We start from the raw sequence: 25,659 nt of genomic DNA, 5'->3' as shown, positions 1-25,659 counted from the left end.
TTCTGACACAAAATTTTTAAGAACTTACTTAAAGTCACACCCAAATCTTGGTTTCTAAATACCAATCCTCACTAAAAGGAACCAGGGCTCCTCAGGGAAATGACTGATTCCAGGGTTGGGGCAGGAAAAGTACAAGATGAACAAGGAATATCTTGTGCCAGAGAGTACAGAAGTGCTCAAAGAATAAAGGAGACATGTCAAAGAACAAGAAGCCAGCTTGAAGGGGCTCCCAATAGCCAAATATGAAAGAATTTGAGCATCATAATAATGAGTGTAATGGATTAAAGCTCACTGAATAAAAGAATACTCCATAAATTCATGCTAATGTTGATGACTATGATGATAAATAAAATGGGGAAAAGGGAACGTTTTCTACTAACAGAATGCTGACCAATAACTATAGAAGGAAATGGCAGAACTAGATAATTACCATTTTGTAACCATCACATTAATAACTGATTTAGGTGAGAATCAACAATGAATGCTAAAACAGTGAGATTTTGATGAGGAAAAAGTTATTTACATAGGTCAAAGTATCTTCCCACAAATAACTTATTAATTGCAAAGGGGAAAATCGTAGTTTTATGGCAGAGAAACTTGGAAGTCACCACCTTATCTCAGCAGTCAAAGGTAACATCACCAATACTGGCAAGGGTATCATGTGTCTCCTGATGGGATGCACCAAGGAAGATACATTTCACTTAGGTAGTGCCAGCATGCATAAGCTGAATCACAAGGAAACATAAAAACGCAAACTGAGAGACATTCTAGAAAATAAATGGCTGATATTCTTAAAAAATATCAATGTCAGGAAACACAAAGGCAGGCAAAGAACTGTTCTAGATTTAGGAGACACAAAAACTAAATGCAATGCATGATCCTGGGTTAGATACTAGACCAGAAAAAAACCTTCTTTCTACAAAGGACATTGGGACAATTGACAAAAGTTGAGTAAGATCTACATTAAATACTGTATTAACATTTTATTTCCTATTTTGATAATTGTGATTACGTAAGTGAATGTCCTTGTTCTAAGGGAATATGTGAAGTATTTAGGGGTAAAGTGGCACAATATCTGCAACTTACTCTCAAATAGTTCATATATGAAGGTTTTTTTTTTCAGACATCCACACTTTGCACTGATATCATTAAGCTAGCAATACAAACTTCCGTAGAACCTGCTTATTTTCTGGAAGGCTTGCCCACATTTATGATAAACAGCCACTAGATGGCAATCTGTGATCTCCTAACCCCAGCAGCCTAGGATTCTGCAGGGAGCATTTTAGACTCAATAATACTTAAAAAAACAAAAACAGAAAACAACTGGTGATCTTTAATAAAGCCCTATTATATAATAACATATCATTATGTATTAGGCAACCACTACACTCAAAATAGATGTTTTCACAATGGCCTCTACAGGGCTTACATGATTTTTTCATTGCCCACCCTTGCCCCCCCCAACCCATCTCTCTGACCTTATCTCTTTAGGTCCATGTTTAAGTGTTGCCTTTTCAGAAAACTTCCTTGACCCGTTTGTATAAAACAGCAGTTAGAGGCATGCCCTCCCCTGCCCTCTGACCTTGCTTCATTTTTCTTCAGCACTTGCCATTTCTTCCTACCCATACTCCCAGAATGTAAGTTTCATGAGAACAGACTTTATTTTGCTAACTGCCTGTAAAATAGAAATACCCAGAAAAGGTATATGTATCAGACAAGTAGCTTCTTTTTCATTTTTAGCTGTTACTCATCATTCTTCAATTGAAGACCATTACACCCCACCCCACCTCCAACCAATCCCCTAATGGAACTAGACTGTGAAGAATATTAAATGTCAAGTGTTGAAGTGTATTATGTGGAAGGAAATCATCAAGAAATTTAAGCAGAAGTAGTGCTTTAGAAAAATTCTTCTGACAAGAAGGTGGTAAAAACGTAGGAGGACTGGAAAGCAAAGATGCAGGAGACACAGCCACGGTCTCTGGTGTCAGGAGTTAGGTTTGATCCTGGTTCCATAGTCTACCAGAGCGCCATGACTTTGGATGAACTGCTAATTCAAGAAGCTCTCTGTGCTTCAGCTGCCCAGTATGTAAAACGAGGGCAGAAAAACATCTACCTCGTGGGGAACACAGAGGTTATGTTTATACTATAACAGTACCTGATACATAAATTTTAGCATTACATGTAAGAAATAACGGAAAAGAAACAAGCAAATGTTTACTTATATAACTTATTTTTACCGAGTGCCTATAGGTATGTCAGATACCTTTCCAGGCACTGGAAATGCAGCTGTGAGGAAAAAAAAAAAAAGAGTCCCTGGTCTTCATCATACTAGCACAAGGTGACAAAAAATAGCCCTAATTTATCTGAATCTATCTGGTTTTTGAGTTTCTGCTGGTGAATAGCTAAAGTTGGGACAGCAAGTCCCATCAAAGTCCTCTCTCAACATCTCTCAAGGAGATAGATGTTCTATAATGTCAGGCTATGAGAGGAGCTATAAAGAAAAATTAAATAAGGTAAGGGGACAGAGTATGCTGACATTTTAAATAGGATTGTGACATTTTAGTAAAGAGGTAAGAGATGCTAGAGTTTTATCTGGAATGATTCAAAAATGAAACTGAAACTCAGGAGGAAGAACTGATTTGAAGATGATGTGTTTGGGTCTTAGAAATGATTTGGCTTCAAAAGACAAACTAAAAGCTGACTGGAGGAACTTCCCTGATGGTCCAGTGGCTAAGACTGTGCGCTCCCAATGCAGGGGGCCTGGGTTCCATCCCTGGTCAGGCAACTAGATCCCGCATGCCACAACTGAGAGTTCACATGCTGCAAATGAAGATCCCACACGCTGCAACAAAGATCTCGCATACTGCAACAAAGATCCCGTGTGCTGCAACTAAGACCCGGCACAGCCAAATAAATAAATAAGTTAACAAAAAAAAAAGCTGACTGGAAAAAGCACCTTAGAAACTCTAGTTTACTTACATGTGAACTTCAGTCTTCTATTTCTTCCTGCCTTGGGGAATGAATAATTGTAGGATCTCCTAATGCAGAGAACTATCTTCTACGGATTGTGTTATGGGTTCAACTGTGCCCCCCCAAAAAGACACATTGGAGTCCTAACCTCCAGTTTCTCAGAGTGTGACTATTTGGAGATAGGATCTTCACAGAGGTGATCAAGGTAAGATGAGGTCTAGGATGAGTCCTGATCCAATATGACTAGTGTCCTTATAAAAAGAGGAAATTTGGACACAGACTAAAACACACAGAGGGAAGATGATGCACAGATACAAGGAGAAGATGGCCATCTTCAACCCTGTTGACACCTTCATTTCAGACTTCTAGGCTCCAAAAGTGTGAGACAATACATTTCTGTTGTCTAAGCCACCCAGATTGTGGTACTTTGTTCAGTAACCATAGCAAACTAATAGAGACTAGAAGAAAATCATATTTGTGTACTTATCTCCCTTAAGAAATCCCCTTGAGGGGAAGGCTTCACTCTGTTTATTTTTTTAATTAACTAATTTATTTATTTATTTTTGGCTGCGTTGGGTCTTCGTTGCTGCACGCGGGTTTTCTCTAGTTGCGCAAACGGGGGCTACTCTTCGTTGCGGTGCGCGGGCTTCTCATTGCAGTGGCATCTCTTGTTGCGGAGCACAGGCTCCAGGCACGCGGGCTTCAGTAGTTGTGGCGTGCGGGCTCAGTAGTTGTGGCTCTCGGGCTCTAGAGTGCAAGCTCAGTAGTTGTGATGCACGGGCTTAGTTGCTCTGCAGCACGTGGGATCTTCCTGGACCAGGGATCGAACTGTGTCCCCTGCACTGGCAGGCAAATTCTTAACCACTGCACCACCAGGGAAGTCCCCTTCACTCTGTTTTAAGTCATTTTTCTATCCCTTCTGGAGTACCTAATCTGATGCAAAAATTTAATTAGATACTATTTTAAGTTGCAGGACCTACACACAGTGGAGCTCAATAAATGCTAAATTTCTCCCACAACCTTTTCCATATATATCTTTCCTGACAGATAATTTCTTTCTTTTGCGAACTGACAAACTGAATTTAATTTCTGAGACATACTCAAGTAGCAAAATCAACTCAGTAATCCTAGGAGCTAGGGTTTGGCAGCATTGAAACAAAAATTTGAGTGCCTGAATTTATCAGATGAAATATACACATAATTAAATATAAACTATCCCTGATCTTTAGGGACTCTAACCCAAACTAGACCTGATACATATATATAGGAAATACCAACAGGTGAGTTAAAACCATTAGTTCAACACATGAATACTAGTAAGAAATGTTACATAAAAGTCAAGGGTAAACCCATTTTAGCTAAGGAAGGAAGCATGAGCATGGGAGTAGTCACCAAAGCACTATACTCCTAGCTGAGTACTGAACTAGGCATGCACGTACAATTTCAGCATCAGAATCTCGCCATCTGCAGATAAGGCAACTCAGACTCAAGGAAGTCAAATGATATTGTCCGAGTTCATCCAACAACCATGTTGGAGGCAAGCTGGAACCTGGGACTGTGTGATTCAAGAAGACAAGCTCTTTTCTGATAAACAGTATTTGGTAAACAGTACCAGTATTTTGATAAACAGGCAAGCTGGAACCTGGGACTGTGTGATTCAAGAAGACAAGCTCTTTTTTTGATAAACATATACCTATTCTATCCTTCCACCTACAACACGGGCATAAGTTAGCTAATTTATTTCATTATATTCTATTTTTAAAAAATTTATTTATTTTATTTACTTATTTTTGGCTTCATTGGGTCTTCGTTCTGTGCACGGGCTTTCTCTAGTTACGGCGAGCGGGGACTCCTCTTCGTTGCGGTGCGCGGGCTTCTCATGGCAGTGGCTTCTCTTGTTGCGGAGCATGGGCTCTAGGCGCACGGGCTTCAGTAGTTATAGCACATGGGCTCAGTAGTTGTGGCTCGCAGGCTTCTAGAGCGCAGGCTCAGTAGTTGTGGTGCATGGGCTTAGTTGCTCTGCAGCATGTGGGATCTTCCCGGACCAGGGATCGAACCCGTGTCCCCTGCATTGGCAGGCGGATTCTTAACCACTGTGCCACCAGGGAAGCCCTCTCATTATATTCTTAATACTAGCAAGAAATATGCAACATACAATTCCTGCAAAATCTATTCTCAAAGGCATAGGTAGTCATAGAAGAGAAAAAGCGTATCAAGGGAGCTTGCCACCAAGCTCATGTATAGACAGAACCTGACATCTGTGGTCAAACTGCTTGGCTTAAAGGACATTCAAGGTCCTTCACAGGCCGAAGGGCAGCACCACAATCAAGAACAAAGTGAATGAGAAGATACAGTTGCCCATAAATTACCTTTATATTAGTAATTAGTTACAACATAAGGCCACCTTAGTATTTCAGGAAACAAAAGTTCACAAGGCCACCCCCAAAGAATGAGTAGCATTGTTTAAAATGCCTGATCACTCAGAACAAAGAAGTTAGAATTTGAGTAAATTAAATAATATATACAGGTCATCAACATGACTCATGGTACCAACACCAAACTTCATGCCACTGATGACAACTCTTATACTGGTGACAATTCTTATATAGTGGTTAAAATATATATCAAATGTTCTCAAACTTTTTGATAAGCAATCTTTAAATACCTATTATGCAAAGCATTTAAGCCACCAAGGAATTTATTACTCAATAGCAATGAATTATACCTGGCCTTAACCTTCATCTATATAACCAAAGGCTCATCATGGTACAAATGAATATGATTTTTATTTATCTAGCTCCTGCCAACTAACTTTTGTGTCCAGTGCTACTATACTTCTCTGAAAATGAACAAAGTATATTTAACTTATTTTGTGGTTTCTGACAACTTTCTGAAAGCATTCCTTGTTAAAGTAGTTGAAAAACTAGATACTCTGGTCTTCATAGCTAATCGCATGGATCTTTTTCAAATTCCCAAAGTTAATCTTCCAGTAAGAGGTACACAGAACCACAGATCTCTTCCACAACTGTGTTTACTATAACTTTAAGGGGAAGGGCTAGAGATAGTATTAGACCTAATAATTAGGCCAATTAGTAACTAACTCTCACCCTGAAGATTCTACAGCAGAGATTATAAACTGCAGGCTGTAAGATCCTGCCCCTAAACTTGTTTATAATGGTTATAATGGTTAACAAAAAAAAATCTAAATAGTTGTTGAGAAGCACATAAAAGCAAAGATTTCCAGGGTCTCTCAAAAAATCTGAAGATCTGGTAACACGACTCATCTTCTCACAGGACAAATGAGACAGCCCACTCCATACATTCTAATAACCACCATTCTCTTTTGGCTTACTGATAGTATGCTTCAGAAGCCATATTCTAAAAATAAATCAACACAATCACAAATTACTATATATTCAATATTCATTTTAAACTAAGAACACAGATGACCCAAATTCTACAAGATTTAAAAAAGCCAAAGATGTAAAATGAAAGCAAAAATTAAACAAATGAATCTGTGTACCAGGTGGTAACATAATCACACAGCAAGGAACTAGCTCACGTAACTTTAAAATTCAGTAATTTGACTCTACATCCCTATTGAAATACTATGCCCTAAGAAGAACAATAAGAAGAAATCATTAGCTTTCTTCAGTAATCATATTATTGGTTGTAGTGTTGACAGTGTCATTCTCAGACTATTCTGTATTTATACTGTGGGAAAAGAAAATGAATAATCATGTTGGTGCTGTTGAGAACTGGGGTTTTCAACGTGGGAGAAAGGAGATAGAGATGTAAAATCAAAGAAGATAAGGAAAGTCCCTGGGTCATTTAATTTGATTTTTAAGTATAACTTGAACTCATGACTTTTTTTTTTAAAGAGAAAAAACACAACTTATTTCCTAATTAACCACAGAAAAGGCCTAGAAACAATGACTAACTCAGTAGAAATAAGCATCTTAAGTGCCCAGATTGTGATCTCCAAATGTCATTTCCCACTAAAAGGCTTCTTAGAGAAAGGTCTATTTCCTTGACTGGGGCAGAAAATGTACAAGTCTGGACAAACTGTCATACCAGATAGCAAAAAGCTATCAAAGATGCCTCAGGCTGAGTCAAAATGACTCAAGGGCCATCATGAAGGGACTCCAACTGGCCAAAGATAGGACAGTCAATAAAAATAACAACTATACATGCTACAAAATGCATGAGCATTAAAAACATGCTAAGTAAAAGAAGCCAGTCACAAAAGACCATATATTGTACAATTCCATTTATATGAAATATCCAGCCTAAGCAAATCCATAGAGACAGAAAGTATATTGGTGGTTGCCTATGTTTGGAGGTCAGGTAGCATGGGGGGTAATGAGGAGTGACTGCAAACGGGTACAGCGTTTCTTTCTGAGGTGATGGATATATTTCAAACTGCCTAGATCGTGGTGAAGGTTGCACGACTCTGTGAACATACTGAAAATCACTCAATTGTACACTTTAAACAGGTGAATTTTATGGTATATAAACTATACCTCCATAAAGCTGTACAAAACAAAACTACAATGGATTGAACCACAAATATGTTTAAATCTGAGTGTTCATAATCAAATAAATCTTATTGGTCATTTTGGAGGATGCTAGGAGCCCAGCTCATTATTTTGAAAACTGGAAAGTATAAAGTATTTATCCAGTCTGTCATACACATGAAGTCTCTCCCTAGATAAGCAAACAGAAGAGATAAAGTTTCTCTTTACACAAGTATTACAATTAATAAATTAAAGAATAATAGAATATCACCATTTTGCAACCCCAAATAAAATCAGGGATCTAGGCAATGATCAAAGGCCACTAACATCACAAATAAAGAGTCAACCAGACAGTAGGTGCCATCTGACAGAAGTATACAACACCACCAATGAAGCAGTCTAGCAAAAAATTTGCAGGGACTTCCCTGGTGGCACAGTTGTTAAGAATCCGTCTGCCAATGCAGGGTACACGGGTTCGATCCCTGGTCTGGGAAGATCCCATATGCCACAGAGCAACTAAGCCCGTGCGCCACAACTTCTGAGCCTGAGCTCTACAGCCTGTGAGTCACAGCTACTGAGTCCACGTGCCACAACTACTGAAGCCCGTTCTCCACAGCAAGAGAAGCCGCCGCAATGAGAAGCCCGCGCACCACGAGGAAGATTAGCCCCCGTTCACCGCAACGAGAGAAAGCCCCCACGCAGCAATGAAGACCCAACGCAGCCAAAAAGAAATAAATTAATTAATTTAAAAAAGTTTGCAAAGAAAGAAAAAACAAAAACCAAAACCATGCAGAACCTATAGATAAAAAGACTAGAGAGACTTTTAAAACAATGGCAAAGTTGGATATTTGATATCAACTTGTGTTAAAAAATTTTAGGTGTTATAATAGTACTGTAGTTATGTTTTTAAAAATTAAGAGTCCATATCTTACAAAATGATAATGTCTAGGGTTTGCGTTAAAATAAGATGGAGGGGAGTAGGAGATGTATCAATAGATGAAACAACACTAGCCATAGCTGATAACTGTTGGAAGTTAAGGTGGATATATGAAAGTTTATTTTGCCTTTTTTTCTCATTTTATACATATTTGAAAATTTCCACAACAAAGCTTTAAAAAAGACAATCATGCTGCCAATTCTGCACAACCCTGGAATTACTGCATTTCACAAACTCAAACGTGAAAATGTCCCCCATTTTACATCTCTGAAATCAAGACACATCTTACAGTAAATGGTGTATCAGGTTAATTGGTAGTATTTTTTTTCTTAGTAGTATGTAAAATGGGGAATTAAAAAACCGACAGCATCTTAAATTCGATGAAAAAACCGTAAGATTATAAATATATTTAGATATCTATTTCTGTTTAGCTAAATCATTACTTACATTGTACCTGGAAAGGAAGAGTTAAAAAAAAAAACTCCTAGCTTTCTGAATTTTCTTATTTACTTGGGATTAATTCAGTTACAGTGAGAAAAGCATTAAAATACTTCAGCCAATATAAAAATGAACTTAGTCCCCAAACCAGCATTAGTGGTAGACAAGACCTGGGGAACACTAGGCAAAAGTCTACCTAAGGTGGGTAAAAAACAAAAAAGCCTGCTGCAGTTATTCTACCAGGTCTAAAAACTAGAGTAAAAACAGATTTTAGTTGACCAGCCTGTCTTTTCATTTTTAAGGAAAAAAAAATTTTTTTTAATACAGCAGGTTCTTACTAGTTATCCATTTTATACATATGAGTGTCTATATGTCAGTCCCAATCTCCCAATTTGTCACACTCCACCCCCACCCCCTGCTGCTTTCCCCCCTTGGTATCCATACGTTTGTTCTCTACATCTGTGTCTCAATTTCTGCCCTGCAAACCAGTTCATTTGTACCATTTTTCTAGGTTCCACATATATACGTTAACATACGATATTTCTTTTTCTCTTTCTGACTTACTTCACTCTGTATGACAGTCTCTAGGTTCATCCACGTCTCTACAAATGACCCAATTTCATTCCTTTCTATGGCTGAGTAATATTCCATTGTATATATGTACCACATCTTCTTTATCCATTCCTCTGTCAATGGGCATAGAGGTTGCTTCCATGACCAGGCTATTGCAAATAGTTAGCTGCAATGAATATTAGGATGCATGTGTCTTTCTGAATTATGGTTTTCTCTGGGTATATGCCCAGTAGTGGGATTGCTGGGTCATATGGTAATTCTATTTTTAGTTTTTTAAGGAACCTTCATACTGTTCTCCATAGTGACTATATCAATTTACATTTCCACCAACACTGCAAGAGGGCTCCCTTTTCTCCACACCCTCTCCAGCATTTGTTGTTTGTAGATTTTTTGATGATGCCCATTCTAACTGGTGTGAGGTGAGATACCTCATTGTAGTTTTGATTTGTATTCCTCTAATAATTAGTGATGTTGAGCAGCTTTTCATGTGCTTCTTAGCCATCTGTATGTCTTCTTTGGAGAAATGTCTATTTAGGTCTTCTGCCCATTTTTGGATTGGGTTGGTTTTTTTAAAATATTGAGCTGCATGAGCTGTTTATATATTTTGGAGATTAATCCTTTGTCCGTTGATTTCTTTGCAAATATTTTCTCCCATTCTGAGGGTTGTCTTTTCATCTTGTTTGTAGTTTCCTTTGCTTTACAAAAGCTTTGAAGTTTCATTAGGTCCCATTTGTTTATTTTTGTTTTTATTTCCATTACTCTAGGAGGTGGATCAAAAAAGATCTTGCTGTGATTTATGTCAAAGAGTGTTCTGCCTATGTTTTCCTCTAAGAGTTTTATAGTGTCTGGTCTTACACTTAGGTCTCTAATCCATTTTCAGTTTATTTTTGTGTGTGGTGTTAGGGAGCGTTCTAATTTCATTCTTTTACATGTAGCTGTCCAGTTTTCCCAGCACCACTTATTGAAGAGACTCTTTTCTCCATTGTATATCCTTGCCTTCTTTGTCATAGATTAGTTGACCATAGGTGCGTGGGTTTACCTCTGGGCTTTCTATCTTGTTCCATTGATCTATATTTCTGTTTTTGTGCCAGTACCATATTGTCTTGATTACTGTAGCTTTGTAGTATAGTCTAAAGTCAGGGAGTCTGATTCCTCCAGCTCCGTATTTTTTCCCTCAAGCCTGCTTTGGCTATTCAGGGTCTTTTGTGTCTCCATACGAATTTTAAGATTTTTTGTTCTAGTTCTGTAAAAAATGCCATTGGTAATTTGATAGGGATTGCATTGAATCTGTAGATTGCTTTGCGTAGTATAGTCATTTTCACAATGTTGATTCTTCCAATCCAAGAACATGGTATATCTCTCCACCTGCTGGTATCATCTTTAATTTCTTTCATCAGTGTCTTATAGTTTTCTGCGTACAGGTCTTTTGTCTCCCTAGGTAGGTTTATTCCTAGGTATTTTATTCTTTTTGTTGCAATGGTAAATGGGAGTGTTTCCTTAATTTCTCTTTCAGATTTTTCATCATTAGCGTATAGGAATGCAAGAGATTTCTGTGCATTAATTTTGTATCCTGCAACTTTACCAAATTCATTGATTAGCTCTAGTAGTTTTCTGGTGGCATCTTTAGGATTCTCTATGTATAGTATCATGTCATCTGCAAACACTGAGTTTTACCGTCTCTTTTCCGATTTGGATTCCTTTTATTTCTTTTTCTTCTCTGATTGCCGTGACTAGGACTTCCAAAACTATGTTGAATAATAGTGGCGAGAGTGGACATCCTTGTCTTGTTCCTGATCTTAGAGGAAATGCTCTCAGTTTTTCACCATTGAGAATGATGTTTGCTGTGGGTTTGTCATATATGGCCTTTATTATGTTGAGGTAGTTTCCCTCTGTGCCGACTTTCTGGAGAGTTTTTATCATAAATGGGCGTTGAATTTTGTCAAAAGCTTTTTCTGCATCTATTGAGATGATCTTATGGTTTTTCTTCAATTTGTTAATATGATGTACCACACTGATTGATTTGCATATATTGAAGAATCCTTGCATCCCTGGGATAAATCCCACTTGATCATGGTGTATGATCCTTTTAATGTGTTGTTGGATTCTGTTTGCTAGTATTTTGTTGAGGATTTTTGCATCTATATTCCTCAGCGATATTGGTCTGTAATTTTCTTTTTTTGTTGTATCTTTGTCTGGCTTTGGTATCAGGGTGATGGTGGCCTCATAGAATGAGTTTGGGAGGGTTCTTTCCTCTGCAATTTTGGGGAAGAGTTTGAGAAGGATGGGCGTTAGCTCTTCCCTATGTGTTTGATAGAATTCACCTGTGAAGCCATCTGGTCCTGGACTTTTGTTTGCTGGAAGATTTTTAATCACAGTTTCAATTTCATAACTTGTGATTGGTCTGTTCATATTTTCTATTTCTTCCTGGTTCGGTCTTGGAAGATTATACCTTTCTAAGAATTTGTCCATTTCTTCCAGGTTGTCCATTTTATTGGCACAGAGTTGCTTGTAGTAGTCTCTTAGGATGCTTTGTATTTCTGCAGTGTCTGTTGTAACTTCTCCTTTTTCACTTCTAATTTTATTGATTTGAGTCCTCTCCCTCTTTTTCTTGATGAGTCTGGCTAATGGTTTATCAATTTTTTTTATCTTCTCAAAGAACCAGCTTTTAGTTTTATTGATCCTTGCTACTGTTTTCTTTGTTTCTGTTTCATTTATTTCTGCTCTGATCTTTATGATTTCTTTCCTTCTGCTAACTTTGGCTTTTGTTTGTTCTTCTTTCTCTAGTTCCTTTAGGTGTAAGGTTACATTCTTTATTTGAGATTTTTCTTGTTTCTTGATGTAGGCTTGTATTACTATAAACTTCCCTCTTAGAACTGCTTTTGCTGCATCCCATAGGTTTTGGATCATCGTCTTTTCATTATCATTTGTCTCTAGGTATTTTCTGATTTCCTCTTTGATTTCTTCAGTGATCTTTTGGTTATTTAGTAACGTATTGTTTAGCCTCCATGTGTTTGTGTTTTTTATGTTTTTTTCCCTGTAATTCATTTCTAATCTCATAGCATTGTGGTCAGAAAAGATGCTTGATATGATTTCAATTTTCTTAAATTTACTGAGGCTTGATCTGTGACCCAAGATGTGATCTGTCCTGGAGAATGTTCCATGTGCACTTGAGAAGAAAGTGTAATCTGCTGTTTTTGGATGGACTGTCCTATAAATATCAATTAAATCTATCTGGTCTATTGTGTCATTTAAAGCTTGTGTTTCCTCATTAATTTTCTGTTTGGATGATCTGTCCATTGGTGTAAGTGAGGTGTTAAAGTCCCCGACTATTATTGTGTTACTGTTGATTTCCTCTTTTATAGCTGTTAGCAGTTGCCTTACGTATTCAGGTGCTCCTGTGTTGGGTGCATATATAGTTATAATTGTTATATCTTCTTCTTGGATTGATCCCTTGATCATTATGTAGTGTCCTTCCTTGTCTCTTGTAACATTCTTTATTTTAAAGTCTATTTTATCTGATATGAGTATTGCTACTCCAGCTTTCTTTTGATTTCCATCTGCATGGAATATATTTTTCCATCCCCTCACTTTCAGTCTGTATATGCCCCTAGGTCTGAAGTGGGTCTCTTGTAGACAGCACATATATGGGTCTTGTTTTTGTATCCATTCAGCAAGCCTGTGTCTTTTGGTTGGAGCATTTAATCCATTCACATTTAAGGTAATTATCGATATGTATGTTCCCATGACCATTTTCTTAATTATTTTGGGTTTGTTTTTGTAGGTCCTTTTCTTCTCTTGTGTTTCTCACTTAGAGAAGCTCCTTTAGCATTTGTTGTAGAGCTGGTTTGGTGGTGCTGAATTCTCTTAGCTTTTGCTTGTCTCTAAAGCTTTTGATTTCTCCGTCAAATCTGAATGAGATCCTTGATGGGCAGGGTAATCTTGGTTGTAGGTTCTTCCCTTTCATCACTTTAAGTATATCATGCCACTTCCTTCTGTCTTGCAGAGTTTCTGCTGAGAAATCAGCTGTTAACTTTATGGGAGTTCCCTTGTATGTTATTTGTCATTTTTCCCTTGCTGCTTTCAATAATTTTTCTTTGTCTTTAATTTTTGCCAATTTGATTACTATGTGTCTCGGCGTGATTCTCCTTGGGTTGATGCTGTATGGAACTCACTGCGCTTCCTGGACTTGGGTGGTTATTTCCTTTCCTATGTTAGGGAAGTTTTCGACTATAATCTCTTCAAATATTTTCTCGGGTCCTCTCTCTCTCTCTTCTCTTTCTGGGACCCCTATAATGCAAATGTTGTTGCGTTTAATGTTGTCCCAGAGGTCTCTTAGGCTGTCTTCATTTCTTTTCATTCTTTTTTCTTTATTCTGTTCCATGGCAGTGAATTCCACCATTCTGTCTTCCAGGTCACTTATCCGTTCTTCTGCCTCAGTTATTCTGCTATTGATTCCTTCTAGTGTATTTTTCATTTCAGTTATTGTATTCTTCATCTCTGTTTGTTTGTTCTTTAATTCTTCTACGTCTTTGTTAAACATTTCTTGCATCGTCTCGATCTTTGCCTCCATTCTTTTTCCGAGGTCCTGGATCATCTTCACTATCATTATTCTGAAGTCTTTTTCTGGAAGGTTGCCTATCTCCACTTTATTTAGTTGTTTTTCTGGGGTTTTATCTTGTTCCTTCATCTGGTACATAGCCCTCTGCCTTTTCAACTTGTTTATCTTTCTGTGAGTTGTCTTTTCATTTTTAATATAGGAGTTCCTAAACACCCACCACTTTTAGCACTTCAATAAGTTGCTGGTTTCAAGTAGTAATCTAAAGAAATATGGTAAACTGGCAAGCCTCTGGGCCTCACTGTAGAAGAAACACTAATGCAAATAAAATTTACTAACGTACATAAACTTACTGAGAAAGAAAAGAGGACAAGAAAATATTTCTAAGAGCAATTCTAAAATGCAATTCTAGCAGTACATAATTTTGAAAGTACATACTTTAATGGAATCACACAAAGTTAAAAATGCAACTTTCTTTAAACATAGGACAGTTGACATCAAAAATTTCAAAGGTAAAAAGCAAAGAAATAGATAAGCCACATTTTAAAAAATCAATTTATGTCAAAAACATACTATAAATGTAATTTGAAAGGCTAATAAGCTGATAAATACAGATCTGTCACATAACAAAAGGTATATTCTTAATAGCTCTTAAGATCAAGAAAATGATCAACAATCCAACATAAAAATGGACAAAAGATAGTAGCAGATCAATAAATATATCCTCCAAATGGTCAACTTTTTAGTAATAAAAGAAATTAAAACAAGATACCTTATAGATTACTGTCTCTGGGAAGCTTTTTCAAGTAATACTGTCCAGTTCTGGTGGCTAAGCAGGAGTTAGAAGAATATTCCCACTCCTAATATTCTGCCTAGAGCAGCCCTTCATTTACCTCCTTCAAGTGTCACCTTATCAATGTGTCCTCCATCACCCTATTTAAAACTGCACCCCCATTTCCCACCTCTCAATCCCTTTATCTTAGTAAAATTATTAGATATGAAATCCATTCTGGAATTATATTCCATAGAAACAATTTCAAAAGCAGACATAGGGACTTCCCTGGTGGTCCAGTGGTAGAGAATCTGCCTAACAATGCAGGGGATGTGGGTTTGATCCCTGGTCAGGGAACTAAGATCCCACATGCCATGGGGCAACTAAGCCCACATGACACAACTATTGAGCTCGTGTGCCTCAACTAGAGAGCCTGCATGCCACAAACTACAGAGCCCACCCACCCTGGAGCCTGTGCGCCACAATTAGAGAGGAGCCCGCACACCTCAACAAAGATCCCACGTCCTGCAACTAAGACCCAGTGCAGCCAAAAATAAATAAAATAAATAATAAATCTTAAAAAAAAAAGCAGACGTAAATTGTCTTAAATTATAAAAACCTATGACAAACAGATAAAGGCACACAGCTCTTGATATACACATTGAAAACTGAATGCTCAAAGGGAGCTAGAATGTTGTACCCTTTAAGAGACATACCCAATGGGCCATGAAAGTGTACCTAAACACCCATGCGTCCTGAGGTCCCTTATTCAGAAGCCTCTGTTCACTCAGCCACTATTCTTATTTGTCCTCAGATACACCAAAAGGAATTGTCACTTGGAGACAGCAATGGTTAGTATCCAGGGCTTTGGGGTATGTCAGATCTGGGTTAGAAACCTAGCTTTAAATTTTCTAGGGGAGTAATCTGGCAAATCTCAATTGCCTTATCTGTAAGGTAAAATAGAGATTATCACCAACTAGTTAATGTTAGTAAATAAGAGTACAGTGTCTGAAAAACTGAAATGGAGAAGGAATTCCTCAAATAAAACTACTAAAGACAACTAAAAATCCCCAAAGTCAGATCTTTCAGCACAGTAAAAGAACCCAAAGGAAAAAAATCCTAAGGAGCACTGAGCTCAAAGGCAGGAGCCCTGGATTCCAGTTTTGACACTGCTACAAACAGGTTCAGCTCCATGGGAATATTATTTAAAGTATGTAGGTTCTAGTTTTAAGATCTACAAAATCAGGGGACTGAAAATCTTTTCCACCTGTTCCACACCATGATTAAATTACTAGGATGTTATTTACTGTTGTACATCCAAAATTTCTAAAATTTTTCATTTAAATGTTTGGTTTTTTTTTTAACTTCAAGTCCTGATGAGTTTTCATTATGACTGAGCTACCAGTCATAACATATAAGACTGTTTCCTTAACTAAGTAATCCAAGGTCAGATTGCTAAAAAGTGGCAAAATCAGAATTCAAATCTGACTCACTCCAAAGACTCCAAAGACCAAACTATCACACCTTCTTCCTCAGACTTTCTCCCTGACTGATCTCCTGGTAACTAGCAGCTTGCCTTTGCAAAATGACTAGAAGTCAGGAGTGCAGTCAAGAGTCAAGGAATAGAGTCAATTTACCTGAGACAGGTGAGGCTTGAACTTCTGACACAGTACTCTAACCAAGTTAATTAGACATTTCAAGTACTTAAAAGGAGGCTGGAGAAACCAAAAAAAAGAAAAAGTAATATTATCAAGAAAAACTATTAATTGAAGACAAAATAAAAAATTAAGCACCTCTGAAACTATAAGTAAATGAGGGTGGTTCAAGGAGTCAAAGTTGTACAAGATGAAATATTCAGTAAAATAACTAATTATCTGTACTACTCACTTGCTTTTATACAAGTGACTCTAGGTTACCCACAGTAGTGAATGAAGGAGTAACAGATAATCCAAATTACATATATTCAGCTTTACAAATAAAGCATATGGTCTAAACAGATAATCCATGGGGCTTCCCTGGTGGCACAGTGGTTAAGAATCGCCCACCAATGCAGGGGACACAGGTTAGAGCCCTGGTCCGGGAAGATCCCACATGTCTTGGAGCAACTAAGCCCGTGCGCCACAACTACTGAGTCTGCGCTCTAGAGCCCGAGAGCCAAATACTAAAGCCCACGTGCCTAGAGCCCGTACTCCGCAACAAGAGAAGCCACCGCAATGAGAAGCCCGTACACCACAACGAGGAGTAGCTCCCACTCGCCGCAGCTAGAGAAGGCCCATGCACAGCAACAAAGACCCAACGCAGCCAAAAATAAATGAACAAACTTATTATAAATAAATAAATAGATAGGTAATCCAAAGTAATGAATATCTGGTGTTAAAAGTAAAGTATATGATCACCCATACATATTTATCTCCCAAATTATAGGCTGATTCAGGCTAATATCAAGGTTAATTTCCAAGTGGAGAGACCAGGACAGATGAAATCTAAATAATACAGTGAATAATAAAATCACCACCTCCTGACATCAGCAGAAAACATATGGTTTTATAACACATTCATATCAGCTCCACAGAGAGTAACAAAACTAAGGCTGTGCACACACGCTCGCGCGCGCACACACACACACACAGAGTAACATTTAAATTCCCACTGCACGGGAGAACCAGGTTAGCTCCTGGCTGTTTCTATTAAACCAATCTGGGAGTAAAAACTGGTTTTTGAATCATCCATACATGGATAATCAAGAGGCAAATTAAATACGCACACAAACATATATAAACTCACATTTAAATGCACTGGTTACCAAGCACTTCACAAAATAAAAAATTTCATAAGACAGTTGATAGAAATGAAGCAAGAGGTGAGGTCACCTACCACTTTAGCTCTATTGATAGAAGTCATCGTTTGCTCTCCTGAAACATTAGGCAGCTGCCAAAAACAATACACAAACATACACACACGCACACATGCCAGGATCTTGTATCATCATTCAGAAAGAAAACCTAGGAAAGCCTCTGAAATGAGTTTTATCAGCTCAGAAAGACTTAGATGGTGTACAACTCCACGTAGATCCAAGGAAATGGAAAAGTGTCATGAAAATAATGCATTTTTTTCTGAGTACAAATTGTCTAAAAGACAATTTCCAAGGCCCTCTGCAATTAAATGTGAGCACAAGATAAAAGTTCTTCAGACTAAGCCTCACTTGCAGAAGCCCTCTACTGGGCGTTTCTATGACGCTCTGACCAACTTTTGTGTTTCCCACAATAGCGCTAAACCACGATTCTGCATCCTGCTGATAAAAACCGGCAAGTGGTACTTAACACACCAAGCCAGAATCAGCAACAGCGTTGGCTAAAGAACTTCCCCGTCACCACTGTGATGCCCACTCCAGAAGGTATCTGCATTCAGTGCGAGGACTTGAGGTTCAGGGAAAAGAGAAGCAGCAACAGAAACCGGCTGCATACCCCAGAGGGCTGCCTGCACACTGCAAGGAAGGCCAGGCGCCTGCAGGCTCAGGAAGTTGCCTAACCCAGGGGAAAGCTCCATGCCCTCCTCTATAAAAGGGAGCGTGTGGCTAGCAGACCAAAATACGGAAAATTCATTCAAGAATTCCCTGCCGCCTACCCTGCAGACGGAGGAGGCAAATTAAGACGCTGGGAAGCAGGTATGGATAGAGAGCAGGGTTCGCAAACTGATAATGATCTACCAGCTCCGTGGGGAGGCTCAAACTCGGGGAGCTTGTGCCTCCTCTCTGGAGTTGGGAAGGTAAGGTACCGGTCGGGCTACGGTCCTCTCCCAACAGCCCTTTCCAGAAGGCGCGGGGCTGCTAAGACGCAGACCTGGCCTCCACCAACAGAAGCTCCCGCCCACATGGTTCACGGGGCGCTACCCTCCTCGGCCGCCCCGAGGCCATGTGGCTGCGGCCGCCGGGTGTCCAAACCCGATACACGTTTAAGGCGTGCAACCATAGAAGAGGTGCGGGGGCAAATGCAAAGGAAGGGATGTTGGGGCGCGAGACTCACTTCTTCTGGGCTTTGTCCTTCTTGGCCTTGGTCCTTTTCTTTCGGGCCTGGAGCGCAAGCACTGCAGGAGAGAGGGATGGATGAAGGGCGAATAGGGATGAAAGAAAGAGACCAAGGTGAGGGTGGAGACCCAGCAGGGGCGAGAGGCCCGGGTGCGGGGCCTGCCTGAGGGGCGGCTCCGGGGCAAGCGCCGCGGCGTCGGCCAGGCGGCCGCTCAGGGGACTGGCGGCCCACGGAGCGCAGAGCAGCGCCCAGGCGGGGCACGCCGGAAGGGGCTCAGGCCGGGTCAGGGGGCTGGCGCGCGGGGGTCGGCCTCGCCTGCCGAGGGCCGGGCCCTGGAGTGGCCCCAAGGGGCGGGCCGGCCTGGTGGGGAACGAGAAGCAATGACTGACGGCGCGGAAGGACGCCGGAGCTGAGGGGCGCGGACCGGCTGCCCAGAGGGGGGTGAGGGGCGGCACCACCTCAGTGGAGGGGCGCCGCACGCCCGGGGACCGGACGGCGGCGGTTAGGCGAAGCTCCCGGCGTTGACCCGGGCCTTGCCCTGGCTGCCGTTGCCCCTCGTGGCGGAGGCCGCTCCACCGCTCACCTTTCCGCTCCATGGCGAGACCGGTAACTGCCAGGCGCCTGCGCACTCCAGTGGCGGTGACTCCCGCTCCCGCCGCGGCCCAAAACCAAGCTCGCGCACACCCCGCCCCCCAGTTCCCGCCCCGCCCCGCCCACGACGGCGCGCGCCTGCGCGTTGAGCGCGGAGCCTACCACCTGTTCCCGAGAAGGGGGGGCGCAGCAAAGAATGGGGGAGGAGGGGTGAAAGAAAGAACGCCGAGGATGAACACGCAAGGGGTGTTTGAGAACCGAGCTTGGAAGCCTCGCAGGGTCAGCTTTGTTCTGTTTGCCGGGCAGTTGCCCCTAAGGAATGGCGAAGAGCGTGGCACTGAGGGTTCCCTGCGTGCTGAGTCAGAGCTGCGCAGCCAACTGTAATCTGCCTTGGTTTCCTGGTCAGTAAAATGGAATAATCAGGTGTGTCCCAGTGTCTCCACTGAGTTATTGTGAGGGCCAATTGAGAAACTATATAAAGAAAGTGGAGGGGGGGCGGTAATTACAAGTGAGAAAGAAAAGGAGGTGGGAGCAACACAAAAGAAAGACTGGAAGGAAGGAACCTGTGACTTTATCGTCACTTAAAAAATAAAACTTTAAAAGTGAGTTTTCTCTTAAAATTTCAAATTCAAGAGAAGACTGTAAACGAAGGAAGCGGGAGAATAAAAACTTACAGTGTTTTCTTGTTTTACCGCTTTATCATCTTTTCAGTACAGATAAACACAGTTGTCTTTATAGAATATTTTTATACTTTTCTAAGTGCATTATCTCGTTTGATGTTCATGACAGCTTAAAGGCAACATAGTTATTACTTCCAATACACAAATAAACTAAAACTCGGAGGGTATATGTACTCAGAACCTTGGTGTCCTGACACAGTGATCAGTCATCAAATCCTTGTTGTAAAGCAGGGTTAGAAAAGTTTTTTTTGTAAAGGGCCATATAGTAAACCCCAAGAGATCTTGGGGCCCATAAGATCTCTTAACTATTAAGCTCTGCCACTAGAGCTCAAAAGCAGTCATAGAAAATAGGGGCTCTCAGTGTTCAGAAAAACTCTTATTTATGGTCCCTGAAATTTGAATTTCATGTAATTTTCATGTATCATGAAATATTATTCTTCTGTTGATCTTTTTTCCACTATTTCAACCATACTTTGCTCAGGCCTTAGTTTGCCAACCCCTTTGTAAAGTACTGCAGCTGGACTGGGTGGAAGCCTGCAGACCCTTGCCCTTAAAGAAGTTAGACTCCAGTGGGCAAGACAGACAAATAATTAATTGACTGAGAAGGGAAGATGAAAGTACAATGGTGCTGCACAGGTCAAGCATGGGGCTTGAGCGGGATTTTACTGAGCAAAGTAGGTCATTACGTCCAGCCAGGGAGGAGGCAGCTTTTGAACTGGGTCTTGGGAAATGTGTAGGATATCCAGAGGTGGAGGAGATGTCAGGCTCCTGAATGAGAAAATCAACTGAGCAAAAAGGCACAGGCTTGGAAACTTACAGGCAGGGACTGGGGCTGGTAATGACTGAAGAGATGAAGTGGAACGTGAGGCTGGAAATGTAGCTTTGCTAAATTTGAAATTGAGATAATTAATATCTTGCATGGAACCCGAATGATAGCATTTCTGGGCATATTGCAAAAGAGGACAGCACCTGTTGGCGAAGGAAAACTGCAACCCAGTTTCCTCCCAATTCTATCCTTGAAAACAAAAGGAGAGTTGGGGCAGACAGTCAAGCCCTGGAGTCTGTGGATTCTGCCAGCTCAGGAAAACCACACGGGGTTTAGAAAAGACAGGGGAGAGCTGGGGGCTGAGGGAAAGTCCCAGAATGGGGAAATTAGTGCCTAGCACTTACTAGGTGCTCAAATATTTGTCTAATCAAAGAATAAATGATGTGCAGTTTATGAGAAAGGTCTAGATGAGGGAGAGAAAACACTGAGAGGGACAACAGGAGAGCTGTGCTAAAACCCAAATGGGTTAGTGCAGATCCATCAAAAAGGAAATACATCTCTGAGTGACTGTTGATTCACTCTCTAAGAGCTCACCAGCCATCTGTTTAACAACTCATTTGAGGATTTTTCCAGAGTCAGTGTCAAGTTCACTGGACTGAGTTCCTAGAATTGACTATTTCTCCTTTTTCTTTCATCTGTTTTTCCCCAGTCTGTCAGCGTGCTTCAGTTCTTCACACCTTTTCTTTAATTTCTATAATTGTTCATATAAGCTAGTTTGGTTTTTTCCCGTATTCTAAAGCCTATACCTTTTTTTGTGTTTCTCGCTTTAAATGTAACTTTAAAAATCACTTTTCCCCCCTATTTTCACAGGACTTATCCTGTTTTGGATTTTCCCCTTCCAGAAGTTATTCTTAAAAGTGGTGGCCATTCTTTGGTATTCATTTTCAATTACGTGCATACGCCTCTCCCGCAACTGTCTTTCTGCAAGTTCTTTTAAAAGTAGGATTATTCAGAGAACATGAGTCGTCATGTTTTTGCTGTTCATGGGCAGTGTCAGAATTTAATTTCTGCAAGATCCCATTCCTTTTGAGCTAACTTATTTTTTAAGACTGTCCTAGGACATTACCTAATGCTTCTTTGGAATTTTTGAAATATGAGCACCTAAAGTGAAGGATACATGTTTCATCACACCCATTCCCTACCTTGATTACCACAAACTCTCACAATTTTGATCTGAATTAAGTCCAAAGTATCACTTCCCCTCATGGCTTCCCCTATGTCCTGCAAGATGAAATAGGCAACAGAAGAAGAAAGTGAAAATATATCAGATGCTTTACCTTGAATAAGATTCCCAGTAGATGTCTGCATAATTGGAGAACCCCAATAGAACTTTCTCTTGCCTTTGTGATAGTTTTGTGAAGTATATTGGGAAAATATAATTATATTTTAGACTTGAGTATCAGTAAACATGGCACAGCCAACAGAATAATTGAAGAGAATTGAATAAAGAGATTGTGGTGTGGACAGGATTAAGGGAAACCAACTAGGGATGGTGAGGACTAGCAACGCTGGGAGTCTTCACCACCCTAGGCCTGAAGACACAAGGGGTGGCGGTGTTACCAGACCCAATGAGAGTTTGTGTTAGTCTGCTAGGGTTGCCTTAACAAAGTACCACAAACTGGGTGGCTTAAACAATAGAAATCTATTGTGTCAGCCCTGGAGGCTAGAAGTCTGAAACCAAGGCATCAGCAGGGTTGGTTCCTTCTGAGGACTATGAGGGAAGGATTTGTCCTCTTTGCTTGGCTTGTAGCTGACTGCCTTCTCCACGACTCTTCAGATCATCTTCCCTGTATGTGTGTCTCAATCTATGTTCAAATTTCCCCTTTTCATAAGGACATCAGCCATATTGGATTAGGGCTCATCCTCAAGAGCTCATTTTAACTTGATTACCTCTGTAAAGACCCTATCTCCAAAAGGTCACCTTCTGAGGTTCTGGGGGTTAGGACTCCAATATATCTTTTGGGGATGGGGATACAATTCAACCCATAACAGAGCTGTAGCAGTAAGAAAGGACTGCCTGAATACAGCTGTGCCCTTTGATAAAGGGATATAACCATGGCGCAGCAGGGAAATATATACCCAACTTCTTTCTCCAATCATCCTCTCCAGCTAGTGCCTCCCATTGACAAAACTCAACTGGAAGTTAGAAGGCAAAGGTGCCTGGGTGATGCAGTCCATGCAGGCCAGCCTCCCAGGGCACAGAGCAGGGTGGAGAGGGTGGAGGGTGAATCTGGAGGGCAAACAAAAGATCCAGCACAGCTTGTCTGGGCAGTCTGTAGGATACACCCAAAGCAACCAGCACTTTCCAAGCAAGAAGTCAGCCTCTTGGGCTCCCTGATCCCTGGAGAGGCTTGAGAACAGAAGTTGCTTGGAGATAAACCACTTTCTGGCTTTGTTCTATAAAAGCTTATACTTCACAAGGAAATTGTACTGGAGTGAAGGGTTGAGGGGAGTAGGTGGAGGAGGTATAAGAATAAAAGCCTTGGGACGTCCCTGGTGGTCCAGTGGTGAAGAATCCACCTTACAATGCAGGGGACGTGGGTTCGATCCCTGGTCAGGGAACTAAGATCCCACATGCTGCAGGACCACTAAGCCCGCGCGCCACAACTGCTGAGCTCGCACGCCTCAACTAGAGAGCCTGTGTGCCGCAGAACTACAGAGCCCACGCACCCTGGAGCCTGTGCGCCACAACTAGAGAGAGAACCGGCACGCCACAACTAGCGAGAAGCCGGTGCACCGCAACGAAAGAGCCCGCGTGCTGCAACAAAAAGATTCCGCATGCCTCAACGAAGATGCCGCATGCTGCAACTAAGACCCGACCCAGACAAAGATAAATAAAATAAAATAATAAATAATAAATAAATCTTTAAAAAAATAAAAGAATAAAAGCCTTGGCTTGGTAGGGTGGGAAACTATGCATCCTTTTGGATGCTCTGGCCACAGCGTGAAGGTTGGAGGAGGGGAGGAGATTCTCTAGCAATGAGGAGGTTACAGAGATTGATGGTTCTGGAGCCAGGTAGAGCCCTTCCTCTGCTCCCTGGAGGTGCTCTGGGGAGGCAGCAGGGTGTTGCAAACTGACCTGCGCTGATCGTGTCCAACTCTTAGTTCTTCTACCTGGGTAAAGAACTTCTACCAGAGAAGTGTATAGTAATGAGGATTTGTCTGCCCCACATCCTCACTCCCAGGATATAAAGAAAACAAGTTTTGACTAAAATCTGCCACACAGATTTGTTAACATTCATTAGCAGGCAGGCACAGCACAGCTCTTGTGACTTGTGTATATTCTCTGAGGTCACTCTGTCCTCTTGGAATCTCTGGCCCCAGGTTTAATTTCTCCAGTTTGGCAATGTCGGAGCCAGAGTGAAGACTGTTTAGGAAATACGTAAAAATGGACAACATGGTTTAGACATTTGAGTTCTGATTTCTACCTGCTATGCAATGTCAAATTCATTTTTCTTTTCCTTCTCTCAGATACTTTCCACCAGGCCCACCCTCATGACAAACATGTATCGAGTACCCACTGCAGCCCGGGCAGGAGACTAAGGGCTTCGAGAAGCAGAGAAGAAGAAAACATAGCCCTTGCCCTGTAGGACTTAATAGCTAATTCTTTTTTTTTTTTTTTTTTAATTTTTATTGGGGTATAGTTGATTTACAATGTTGTGATTCAGGTGTGCAGCAAAGTGAATCATTTATACATACACACATATTCGCTAGTTCTTACATAGTAATGACTGTTTACTGGACACTGTTACCCCTCATCCCTCAAACAACTCTATGAGATCAGTACCATTATTATCACCTGTGTTTGACAGATGAAGAAGCTGAGGTACAACCAAAGTCGCACAAACTAGTAAGAGGCAGAATTTTGAATCTGGGCAGCCGGGCTGTCAAATTCATACTCTTAACCACACACCCTATCACCTGTCTAGTTTAGTGGGGGATTATAAATACAGTAGATGCACAAAGTACCACAGAAGTACAACAAAAGAGGCCCGCTCAGCTCAGGATTTGAGAAGGGGTGAGGAGAGAAGCATCTCCTGAATGAGATGACACGGGGGCAGCATTGGAACACATCAAATAGGTGTCAGCTGGGAACAGAAGGGAGGGACGGAACCTGTGGTCAGAGAAGACAGCATGGTATGTGGGGAAACCGTAAACAGCGTAACATCACTGGAGTATAAAATGCAAGGGGGAAGGAGGGAGATAGTTAGCTCCACAAATGCTGATTGGGCCCCTTCCATATGCAGGCACTGTGCTTGTTGTTGGGGGTATAGCAGGGACAGAGCTTCTAAGGAACTTGAGCTTTCAAACATTTTGCTTCCTTATTCACTAAAATAACTTTTTGAAACTACCCCCATGCAAAACATGCAACAAACTAGGAATAGAAGGAAATTTCCTCAACCTGATAAAGGCTGAGGAAAAACCCTCAGCTGTCATCATATTTAATGGTGAAAGACTGAAAGCTTTCTCCCTAAGATCAGGAACAAGAAAAGGATGTCCACTCTCTCACCACTTCTGTTCAGTCTTGTATTGGATTTTCTAGCTAGGGTCACTAGGCAAGAAAATTACATAAAAGGCATACAGATTGCAAAGGAAATTGACACTTTAGAACTGTTAACATCACAGTTTTGAATGCCATCCAATGGAATTTAAATACAATAGCAATTTGATACCCACCATCATTCATTTTTATATGTAAAAAATAAAAATCACTTTAAGAAATTTTACATTACCCCCTTTTCTCCCTGAACTTGTATTTCTATTTCATTTTACTC

The 25,659-nt window shown here is 40.7% G+C and overlaps 1 protein-coding gene and 1 long non-coding RNA gene across 6 annotated transcripts in view; one reads left to right on the top strand and one right to left on the bottom strand.

Annotated features, from left to right (window-relative positions):
• Positions 1–19,752, bottom strand: part of SRPK1 (SRSF protein kinase 1) — a 92,482-nt gene extending 72,730 nt beyond the window's left edge. For 3 of the 5 annotated variants that reach the window (XM_036870322.1, XM_036870324.1, XM_036870325.1), the window contains exons 1-2: positions 19,371–19,477; positions 18,785–18,845 (exon numbers count right to left, since the gene is read on the bottom strand). In XM_036870322.1, coding sequence (XP_036726217.1) covers positions 18,785–18,845; positions 19,371–19,383 — 74 coding nt within the window. In that variant the 5' untranslated portion in view covers positions 19,384–19,477. Of the gene's footprint in view, positions 1–18,784 lie in introns of all 5 variants that reach the window. The other 2 variants (XM_036870323.1, XM_036870321.1) reach the window with 2 other exon arrangements.
• Positions 19,713–25,616, top strand: LOC118904366. Its single transcript, XR_005021974.1, has 2 exons — positions 19,713–19,801; positions 24,356–25,616. It is a non-coding gene; the product is annotated as an uncharacterized LOC118904366 (long non-coding RNA).
• Positions 25,617–25,659: the final 43 nt, after the last annotated feature.

The sequence above is a fragment of the Balaenoptera musculus genome, chromosome 11 (assembly GCF_009873245.2).
Source record: "Balaenoptera musculus isolate JJ_BM4_2016_0621 chromosome 11, mBalMus1.pri.v3, whole genome shotgun sequence".
Classification (NCBI taxonomy): Eukaryota; Metazoa; Chordata; class Mammalia; order Artiodactyla; family Balaenopteridae; genus Balaenoptera; species Balaenoptera musculus.
Note: the sequence above shows the minus strand (reverse complement) of the source record. Positions and strands in the feature narration are given on the sequence as shown.